Raw genomic sequence first — 11,714 nt, 5'->3', positions numbered from 1 at the left:
ATTTCTGATAGGAAAAACAAAAACCACCTATGAAAACAATCAAAAAGTCCCAAGAACTGCTTTGATTTCATGGGTGCTTCTTCACCTCCAAAACAAACATGGTTTCAGGCTGTGAGAACTGTTTTTAAGATTCCTTGAAAGTGTTACCTGTAGTCCCTTTAACGATGTTCAGTAAAACATTTAATGAGGTGAGAAAGCAGCAGCCTAGAAGAGGGGAGTGCAAGTGCTTAGGGAAAAAGCCATCATGGTCCAGTGTGGGCACGGCAGGGAGAACCGGCTTCTTTATCACTAACAGACCATGTTAATGGAGGGTAGTGCAGGGAAACGCAAGCGCTCATAGAGTCACACCGAATACTGTTTCAAAATACATCAGGAACAGGAAAATTAGCACTTCCACTAGACCAATGCCAAGGACACAGGATTCAGAAGTTTTGCCACATGCTGCTACTGGGGTTTGTTTGGTTGGGTTTTTTTAATCAAAACCAGCTTGGCCAATTAAAAACTCCTTGTAGCTTAGCTCCTCCTTTGCATAAAAATCTTGTATTCCACAACTGTCCTCAAGTTTCCTGCACACTCCACTTCCACAACTGTCCTCAAGTTTCCTGCACACTCCACTTCCATTGCTTTAAGCCACAGAGGAGCAGAGTCTTCCTGAACTGTTTCTAACCAACTAACACATCCCAGCTGCCCCACGTGTAGGTTCATGGGCTTTTATGCGCACAAAAGGAGCTGGGTGCAAATGGAAGCTACGTATTTCTTACTGGTCTCAAATATACTTGCAGATCTTATTCATTCAGTCACTAGGCCCCATTTTTCATGACTTGGGCCATTATCTTCAACTGAAAAAATACCTTTTTATGAATCGCATTCCTACATGCAGTTCCAAAAGCATTCAGAAGGTACAAGCGTTTGAACTTGAGTCAGTGTTTCAGAAAACAGGACATCTCTCCTTATTTATGATTTCATCTGTTTCCTTTTGAGTTCAAGGTAATAGTTTCAGCAACAACAGAGGTGCTCAGAAGACATGCCATGGAACATTTCAACCTATGAGTTGCTATCTGAGACGACTATGGGCATTTATTTACATTTTAAGTTAACTGAGCATAGTTACTGAAAAAATTATTCTTCTTCTGCCTCCAGCTGTGATGATATTCTACTGAGACACCATCACTAAATAATTTTGTTGAAAACCCATGAGAACAGAAGCTTAGGGCTTGTACCAAACAACAGGAACTCTTTCAGCTAGCTGTGCATACTTGACTACTTGAATGTAGTCCTTTAGCAGCCAGTACCTAGAGATGCTGAAAAAACAATGCAGCAGTAATTAACTAGTCCTCAGATCAGCAAATTACATTTATATTTAGCAGTACAAATTTGTATTACTAAAGAAATTCTCCACAAGAGGAAATTTAAGATTTTTTTTTTTCTCATGATGCAGAGGAGCCTTTCAATGACTTCAAGTTTTAGTGACTTCTCTATCAACACCCAGAGTATGCTACCCACTCAATTCAGAACTACAAGAGGATTTTCAGGCTGACATACGTTCAGCTATCTCATCTTCACAGATGTCATCTTTTTCCCCAAACACAGATTATGCAAAAAGCTTTGTGAGAGTCAACTTTGAAAAAGCATGCACTTTTGAGCCAGAGACAATGAATCTGAACACCAAAATATGACAGTCCTTTTTAGGTAAAGTTTCCTTCTGAATCGAGTGTGTGTTTGGTCATCAAAACCTTAGTGAAATACTAAAAAAAAAAACCCCAAAACCAAAGAGACCTTGGACCATGAAAGTGATGAGTGAGAATATTATAAACAGATATAGACATACGAGACTGAAATAACTGAATTTACAAGGTTAGCTATATTAACTTGAGTGCTAAAACTTGGCATTCATAATTAATATGTGATTTAATGGTGAACATTAATATTTTTCACATCTCAGGATAAGCCCAGTTAAATCCAAATAGATCCTACTGTAGACAGGCATGCTCTTAATCTGTTCCCAAACCAACTGTTCAAGTGAACAAAGGCTTATCCGGTGACATGGTGATACACGTCCTAGACGGACTCCTCTCAAAGCAGTGGTGCAGGTGAGGTGTGAAAGAACACTCAGGTGGGGACATAGCCTTAACATAAACGAAGGTTTATGTTACTGATGCAGAAAGCTCCCTACAACAGAAACCCTGGCAGCTGAGGAGTCAAAGCTGCCCAAGAGAGGCTAAGGAAACTCCTTTGTTGTACAACACATTCAAATGGTTCATCTAAGGTGGTGACAGGGCAGGGTCTTCACCCACTCGACTCCTGCTTCCCTACTCCGGTCTTTTCCTACAAAATTCTCTGAGGAAAAAACACAGCTAGATACTCATCCAGAACCTCTTCCTTCTGCATATACTGTGTTTATTGCCAGTCACAGAAAACGAGATGTTTTAACTGCCGCAGAACATTACAAAAAGTTGGTTCATTTTTCTCACCAACCACAAACAACCCAATTAATACATTAACAAATTTTTTCCTTTCTTCCTGTGACAGTAACTAACGGCGTTAGTTATGTACAAAAGCAGATCATTATCTAATAATCACCGTATAGTAGTTTCAGCAACAAAAAAGGCTAAGGAAGCCTACATGAGGAAGTCCAGCTCCTTTGGAACAAGGAGGTGGTGTACTCTGGGAGCCTGGCCAAGTTCTGGTTGAACCCCTGCCTCTGTACATTTGTTTTGAATAGCCCACTTCAAATTGCACTTCAAGTATCAACAAGTACTATGGTATGAACAAACCAAAACAATGACTCGATGGCACAGCATCAGCAGGAGCAGAGGTCTGCTTGGAAGGCTGAGAACAGCACAAGGAAGTGGACTGGTGGATACAGTATGAGAATGCACACGGTGCTGGGCTGGAAACTCATGCTGCTGTTGTATTCAGAAATCACAGCAACTATGATCTTCACTGGATTTAGAGGTTTCAGAAAGAACACTTCAACTAAACTGAAGTAAAAACCACAAACATCTCAAAGTCCTGTTGATTCAAGGTGTGCCTAAAACTTTGGCTGATACAGAGACACACGTCCACTAAGGCACCCCGAGGCAATCTGACAGTGCGTTGGGGAGAACTTGGTTGTCAGTACGACGTCATTGTGAGAGTAGAGGGAGCGGATTTCTTTCAGGGGACTAGCTTCTTTGGGCAAACAGTCAACAAGTTCACTGCAGTATGCATCAAACCCCAACAAACGGATTCCAAAGCCATGTGGGGATGAAATCATCCGGCCATCAGGACTGAAACAAAGTTCTTTGATGTAACCCCGGCCAACGTTGGCTTCTTCAATGCAATGAGTCAATCGCAGGGAACAACGAGGTGAGACAGGGCGCACGGGGGCACCTTCCTGGAATTCATAGACACAAGTCCACTAAAGGGAGAAGCAGAGAAAGGAACACTGAAAGAAATGTAAAGCACTGCAAATACTCATTCCCTCCTGCTGCATGTGAAGTGAATAATACAGGAATGATCAATGCTATGGCTTATCTACTATTCGATAAGTGTCTACTATGGAATACTGAAAAATAGCCGGTTCCTTGGCATCTCCTCTGTTTTGAACAAAGTGAAATGGCTGTCTAGGATCAAAGCTGCTTTTTTAATTAAATGCACACTAGATACAATCTTTTAGATCTAGTTTTTATCTTCAAAGAGCAAAGCTTAATCTTTTGGCCAAGCATCTGCTCTAATTTAATAAACATTTAAAGAAATCTACAATAAAGTATAATGCAGCCTACAGTAATTTATAATTGTTCACTGGCATTTTGTACCCTGAACTTCAAAAGGAAAGAAATCTTGAAAGAAGAGAGAGATTTTTCTTAAGGTATGTTAAGAACAGCTCTATAACCAGCTGGTTATCTGTGAGACAGCCAGGGATTTTGATGTGTGATCTAACTATCTAATCTCAGATCAAATGGAAAAACAGCTATACAACAAAGTTTGTGTCATGTCGAAAGACACAATTTCAGCCCCAGAGAAGCCTTAGTTGTGTTCCACGTATTCTAGACAAATAAACATAGAGAAGAATACAAATATGTATATTAACAGAAGAAAGTGAGGCATACACTCGGACAATGGGAAATTCTAACTATGTCTAGTGTCAGTATCAACAAACCCAACATATTCTCATTTTCAAAAAATTCTGTATTGTATAGTGGTTTGATTTTAAGTTTACAGAACCAGCATTAAAACTTGTAATGAATCTGCTAAGCTTCCATTCAGTCCTCCACACATCTGTTAAGAGGTTACCATTACGAAGAGTGACTTTTTTTAAAAAAAAAAATAAATCCCAAGTAAACACCACCACCACAACCCAAAAAACACAAAACAAAACCAAACCCAAATTACAGCAGCTATCAGATTTTCTAATCTGTTTATTACTGGCCAAGGATTCAAACAATTCTTTGTGCTTTTGGAAAACAAATATGAAAGCTTTGTATCTTGATAACAGAGTAGTCTGCACAACTGTCACATCAATAATTTTGAAATAACCCTAGGGGAAAAAAGGTGTTTGCAAGACTATCTGATGGAAACCAGGTGTTCAAAGGCACTGTCTGGGCTTTAAATTATAAGTAAATTTGAGTTAATCTGGAAGTTACTTCTTCAAAAGCAGGTGCTCCCAAGCATAACCCCACAGGCTCTTCCTTTCTGTGTACAGTCCATGAAGAAGTGGATGACAAGCTGGACACAAGCTGGCAGTGTGTGCTTGGCAGCCCAGAAAGTCAACCGTATCCTGGGCTGTATCCAAACAAGCGTGGCAGCACCTCGAGGAAAGGGATTCTTACTCTCTACTCCGCTCTGGTGAGACCCCACATATAGATCTGTATCCAGCTCTGGGGCCCGCAACTTCAGAAAGACATGGACCGGTTGGAACAACTCCGGAGGAGGTCATGGAGATGCTCTGAGGGCTGGAGGACCTCTCCTATGGGGACAGGCTGAGAGACGTGGGTGTGTTCAGCCTGGAGAATAGAAGGCTCCAGCAAGACCTTCTAGCATGAAGTGGCTACTAGAAAGCTGAGGGGGGTCTTTTTACAAAGGCAGGTAGTGACAGGACAAGGGGTAACGGGTTTAAATTGAAATAGGGGAGATTTAGATTGGACATGTGCTGGTTTCAGGCAGGAAAGAGCTGTTTTTCTTCACAGAGCTGATGGCTGGCCCAGAGTGGCTGAGAGAGTGTTTCATTGCATAGTACATCATGCTCAGTGCACATGCACAGTACTCATATGGTAAGTGGCCTAGGGGGGTGTTAATGCTTTTGCTAGCTCCTTAGTGGCTGGGCGGGTTCATTCCTCAGTGGGTTGGGGTGTCTGCTGTTTTTTTCCTGGTCCTGGTCCTGTTGTCGCTCTCATGCTCTGGCTCTCACTACTCAGTACCTGGCTGTGTGTTATTCAGCAGGTGGCAACTGTTAGCAGTGGAGCGGCTTCATTTGTAAGTGGGGTGGGGCGTCAGCTGGCTTTTGTCCTGGTAGGGTTGTCACCCTGGGGCTCTGGCTCTCAGGGCTCTCAGGCTTGGACTCTTGCTGCCTGGGACCTGGATGTGTGTGGGTCAGTGGGTGGTGAGCAGTTGTATTATATATTCTAATTTCTATTATTTTAATTACTTAGTAGTAGTAGTATTGTTAGTATTAGTAGTATCACTATAATTTTCATTTATATTCAATTATTAGTTCTTATCTCAACTTTATGAGCTTCCTTGTCTTTTCCTCTGACTCTCCTCTTCCACTGGGGGAGGGGGAGAAGTGAGCGAGTGGCTGTGTGGTACTTTACTGCTAGCCAAGGTTAGACCACAACAGGCCATCAGGAAGAAATTCTTCCCAGAGAGGGTGGTGAGGCACTGGAACAGGTTGCCCAGAGAAGCTGTGGATGCCCCATCCCTGGAAGTGTTCAAGGCCAGGCTGGATGAGGCTTTGAGCAACCTGGTCTAGTGGAAGGGGTCCCTGCCTATGATCCTATGACTTAGTGCTTCAAGTAAAGGCTTGAAAAGGATTCTGCCTGGGCAAATCTGGGGGATCATTGATACCCCATTTACATTTAAATTGCAGAGTTTTAGGATGAGACTTGCAACCAAGGCACTTTGATGTTGAATAAACATCACTGGAGTTCATCATATTTAGACCTACAGTGTGGAAGTTTTAAGCAGACACAGAAATATGCCATGAGGTTTTTTCCCCAGTGGTGCAGGAGCAGACTCTGGAAAGTGTTTACCAGCAAAGCAGGAGCATTTCATTCTTGGAGCACCAATGGAGGCAGAACACATTACAAAGGCACATGAGGAATTCATAGGAGCTTCTCTGCTCAACTTGTACTGGTGAACATGGTTTAAAACTCCCTAATCCTCTGTCTTTTCCAAGTTCACATCTCTATATTTTGGCAGGTACCTATTTTTAAGTCATGTATATGGCAGCACAACTACCGTTTGAAAACTTTCAACACAGCTGTGGACCATAAAAATATTCTGTGAAAGAACTGGGCAACAGGAGTACTGAATGTGGGATAGAAAGCCATGCTAAGTAACTTTTTTTTTTTAAAAAAAAAGTTCATAACCTTAGTGTAAAATCAATGCATTTGCCAGCAGAAATAACTGACTAATTTATTCAAACGCAAACTTACTCCAAACAAGGAAATTTCAATATAGTTGTATGATCAATACATCTTAGTCAATATATTTAAAAAAAAAAACAAACCAAAACAACAAACTAAAAATTTGTTTTACCTCCTGGTCATCTGTGTTACTTGAGCACCGAAGAAGCGTAGCCCACCCTTTTGGATGTAGCTGCAGTGATGTAATGCAATTGCCCCGATCTCTTTCCCCAGGAACCTCTGGTGTTAAGACCTCCAAACTATTTCTAGGTGATCCACCTAGAAGGGGAAGTCTACTGTTAAGACAGAGTCAAGTGTATACATTGATCTTCACCTCTCTCATCAGTCTGCTGTTGAAAAGCCAAACGAAGTCTAAAGAGTGGGCTTTTAAAATAACAACTACTCGTTCTCAAACTTGTATGATGTCCTTTTCAAACTCCTGCCAAGGCCCGCTCAGCTGTATGCATGTTCTTCTCCCTCATGCGTCCCTTCTCCCCCTCACCCCCTAGAAAGCTTTTCACAGGCAAATCATGCCTTGCCATCCAGATAAGCCTCCTCCTTTCACTGCTATGTCTGAGGATCTCACAACCATAAGTAGTTAAAACTTAACATTGTATTTATTTTAAATTGCATGTGATTCACAAAGCCAATTTGCTAAGTTCAAGCTGAGTCTCTGAAAGTTACCCTAGATTCAGAATAAACCTGCTTATCACAGGATCATCTGTTTTCACAGCTCTGTAGTTAGGTCAGACTTAGTTTGTAATCAGAACTTCACAAAGCACTCTCCATATTTAAGACCTGCTTGCATACTCTTTTTCCATGCTAATGACTCCTCATAGAGAAACTGCACATACATATTTCCACCATTATGGAAAATAAAAAGCAAAACTTTGTTCTGCTCTGGGTTCCTTTTTTTTTTTTTAACTTTTTCCCTCTAAAGATCATTCACACAAACTTAATTTGAGGAAAAAACAGAAGGAAAAGGGACCACCTCTATGTAACAGCAATAATGTACTAATATAAAATAATATCTTGCTGTTATCAGATTTCTTGGGAAAAAAAGGATAACTTTGGTGTGCAATTACATATTACTGGTTTAACAGAAGTCAGAGCAACACTATTCTTTTAAAAGTCACAGAGACAAAAGCACAGTTTTTCACTGTTATACTCCGGCCTGTTCAGGATACAATGAGTCAAAGTCCATGATTTTTTATTTTTTAAAAACCTTTTCCTACCTTCTCGCTGGGAGGTCCGTGACAAGTGTTTCTCAGACAGCTGGACTGCATCGCTCTGTTGACATGGTGAACCAACAGCTCGAGGACCAGAGGAACCTGATGTTATGTCTACAAACAGTACCAGCCATGTGAACATTGACAGCTAATACAGCCCACTTGCTATGCACACCCCTCACTTAACCCTCCCTAGAAAGGTTAAGTAAAGGGTAAGGCACCTTCTTAAGAAAAGATTTTTCTACATAACCTGTATAGTCTAAATGTACCATTCTGTCTGAGTCTCACAAAAACTGCCAACACAAAACTACTGAGAACAAGAGGCCAGCTGAGCTCCTTCCTTCTTATGCACTGTCATTACTAGAAGACGGGGTAGGAATTTTTCACCAGGCCATTCCCTTCATATCCTCACACCCCAAATGGCAGAGTTTCTGTCAGAATTTTGCTGTTACTGCCACAAAGCAGGAGGAATCAAGCAGTGAAATTTCAGAGCATAACATTCTTCCTGGTGTGCTGGTGAGAGCAACCGCAGCACTACAGCACAGTCATTAGTAGCTGCAGACGATCACACACAGTTAGTCGCTCAGCATGGGTCAAGTTTCTTTTACCACATGACCAAAGACAGTAGATAAAACTAGAGACAGCCAGCTCGAGGTCACCAAATTCCACAGGCACTATAACCTATAGTGCTAAAGTCTTTATTCCAAAAATCACCATAGACACTTCAGTCAAAACATACCACTCAACAGTACGCACGTGTGATCCCTGAACAAAGCAGCTACCATGCCAAAGAGTTCCTCGGCAGCATCCTTCTGCCTCTGCCTTTGCCTTCTTCTGATAGCTAAGAGTAGTCTATAAAACACCTCTAACACAGACATTGCCACAGACTTTCCCACAAGCATTCACCTGAACTTGATGTAGTCCTCCTAGCTCTTAAAATTGGGTAGCTGCCAACATCTAAAGATTTGTTTAGGTCAAGGTCATGCAAAATCAGAAGATATCCAGAGGAGGTTGAGATCAACATTTTGGAACAGTCTGGTGTCAGCCTCATTCGCATAAGAAAACGGGTGTGAAAAAACTTCTTGTGAGGACATCCATCTTCTGTGCACCTGGACAATTAATAAAGCACAAGAAACGGCTGCAATTAGCTTTAACTCAAGCCCCTAATACTGTCCAGAAGAGTCCATGGCGTACTAAACATCCTTGTTCATCCCAAAACTTTTTTTTGAGTACTGTCTTTATTCTACTTAAATTAGATTTCATTAAAATGGCAGAAGTCACATTCTCATATTACCATAACAATGAAGACAGAATCTTTTCAAAAAGGAAGAACCACATTTTGGCATGTCAGGGAAAAAAACATCTCTCATTTTAGCTACTGGACTAGTACCATATAAAGGTGATTGCCCTCGTTCTAGGCACCAGTTTATAATATTTAGTTTCACTCCATAATACATCAAGCTGCGTGGTTGGTGTTACCCCGGTACCAGCAGCACTGCGGACCTGTGGGGCGAGGGTGGGGAGAGGGATGTTTGAAGCATGGGCACAACCTGGAGGGGGTGTGAGGGTCGGCGGGGGGGTTCCAGCCAGGAGCGCAGCAGGGTCTTAGTTTGGACCTCGTGGCAGCAGAAGGAGAGTCTTTTGTTAAGCAGATTGATCTAGGAGTTGGGTTTGAAAGTGGGTTTTTTTGGGTTTGGGTAGGTTTTTGGGGTTTTTTTCCCCCTTTCTTCTCCCTGATCTCACCTCCTGGGCTGATTGAACAGGGGTTTTCTTTCTCTGTTTTGGGTTGGGTTTGGTTTTTGGGTGGGGTTGGGGTTTTTTTTTCCCCTCAGGGTTTTTGGATTTTTCTGCCTTGCCAGGAACCTGGCTGTTGTCTGCCCACAGGTGGTGAGATCCTGTATCATTTGTTCTATTTCTCTGTTCTTTTAATTACTTATTAGCAACAGCTTTGCTAGTAACTCCATAAGTTTCATTTATATAATTAAATAGTTCTTATCTCAACTTTCTTTGAGCCTCCCTTGTACCCTTCCTCACTGGGAGGGGAGGGGACTAGGTTCGGGAAGGTGGAGTGGTAAAGTGACTGGTGACGCTTAATTGCCCGTCAGGGCTAAACCATGACAGTTCTTTTTGATGCCCAAGTGGGGTTTGAGAGAGTTGAGATGAGAAACAGATCAGACTGTGTGATAAGCTCTGGAAAACAATGTGGTGGTGGCTGATCCAGGCACTGAGTTCGGGGCTTTTCAGGCTGCTGACCGAACAGCAGGATCTGATGCCTTAGGCGTTACTGATCACTTTGAACTTTTATGTGCGAGCCAAGCTGAGAGGTTTGGTCAGGCTGTTTTGTGTGCTGCTGATGCTGGCAGGGATACTCTATCTCTATCTGTACTTAATATTGTCGGACCCCTGGTACATCTTGGGTTATCTCCTGGAGGCTTTCCACAATGGCACCTCTCCCTTTTTCCTCTTGGGGATTCCCTGTGGGGGACACAGCCGATAGAGGAGAGGTTATTTGGTACTGGGGTGGATGTGGAAAAATTTTTTCAATTCTTTCCCTCTCCTCTCAGTCCGATGGCAAAGGTATATGAGTATTCTGGAAATTTTTCATGGTGTTGGGGTGACCTGTGGCCAGGGATCAGCTTGCTAGTAAATGTTCCAATGGCTTTGGGTAAAGTTAAGGAAATGTTTGGGTAGCCCCATTGCTACCAGTGCCCAGGGCAGACACAGGATTTGTGCAGCCATTCGAGCTGCTTTAATGAGCAAGGGGGCAGCACAGAGCCACACAGGGAGCAGGCTGGTAACCCAAGCCTGCACAGCTGCAACCACCTCTACATCGGCCCCAGCATCTGCATCACAATCCACCACACCTTCATTACTGCCTCCAATGCCTGCATCATCACTCTCAATGCCTGCACCACAGTCCACCATGCCTTCATCAATGTCACCATCTCCCACTGCAGCCAGCCTGTCTTAGCCACGCTGTCTTCCACTGCAATCGATCCACCTCCTACAGCGGCTTCACTCCTTCAGTCTTTTGTGTGCCATTGCCAGGGTCGACAACCGTCAGTGGCCCCAGTTCAGAAAAAGAAATACACACGTAAATCAGTCCGCATAGTTGAGGATGATGAGGTAGCAGGGCTATGCCAGGCAACAGAAACAAACAATAAGGAGATGGGAGCAGGGCCATCTCAAGAGTTGGAGACAGAGGATGAAGCCATTGTGACTACATGATCCTTACCCCTAAGGGAGCTACAGGACATCATAGAGGCTACAGCCGCTGCTCAGGTGAACATATCATGGCCTGGCTGCTCCACTGCTGGGATGATGGAGCCAGTAGTATGGAGCTAGAGGGGAGAGAGGCCAAACAGCTGGGGTCGCTTGCTGGAGAAGGAGGAATTGATAGAACAATTGGGCATAGACCACAAAACATCAGCCTCTGGAAACGACTCCTGACCAGTGTGAAGGAGAGGTACCCTTTTAGAGAAAGTGTGCCACAGCAGCTACACAGATGGACCAGCATGGAGAAAGGCATCCAGTATCTAAGAGAACTAGTGGTGCTGGAGATTGTTTACCGAGACCCAAACAACCCATGAGCATCTAGCAACCAAGACGAAGTTTACTGCACGAGACCCCTGTGGCAGAAGTTAATGCAGAGTGCACCACCCTCATATTCTAGCATGCTCTAAATAATAACTTGGAGAGAGGGTGAGGCACCAACTGTAAACGAGATGATTTGCTGATTCTGAGAATATGAGGAAAGTCTCTCCTCCCCCATATAGGCCTGTGTCTCAGATGTGGAGAGACTGTCTCTGTTTAAGGAGGAGATGCTTCACTCCCCAACTCCACAGGCCAGTGTCACAGCTATCAAAAGCAAGTGTTCCTC

The 11,714-nt window shown here is 43.0% G+C and overlaps 1 protein-coding gene across 1 annotated transcript; it reads right to left on the bottom strand.

Moving 5' to 3' along the window:
* Positions 1–3,031: 3,031 nt before the first annotated feature.
* DCAF10 (DDB1 and CUL4 associated factor 10) lies at positions 3,032–10,759 on the bottom strand. Its single transcript, XM_010154377.1, is given in 5 exon segments — positions 3,032–3,400; positions 6,739–6,884; positions 7,841–7,948; positions 8,741–8,972; positions 10,664–10,759. Coding segments are annotated over 5 exon segments (951 nt in total).
* Positions 10,760–11,714: the final 955 nt, after the last annotated feature.

Source organism: Eurypyga helias, unplaced genomic scaffold (genome assembly GCF_000690775.1).
Source record: "Eurypyga helias isolate BGI_N326 unplaced genomic scaffold, ASM69077v1 scaffold7436, whole genome shotgun sequence".
NCBI classification, from domain to species: Eukaryota; Metazoa; Chordata; class Aves; order Eurypygiformes; family Eurypygidae; genus Eurypyga; species Eurypyga helias.
The sequence above is the reverse complement of the archived record's forward strand: the minus strand, read 5'-3'. Positions and strand labels throughout refer to the sequence as shown.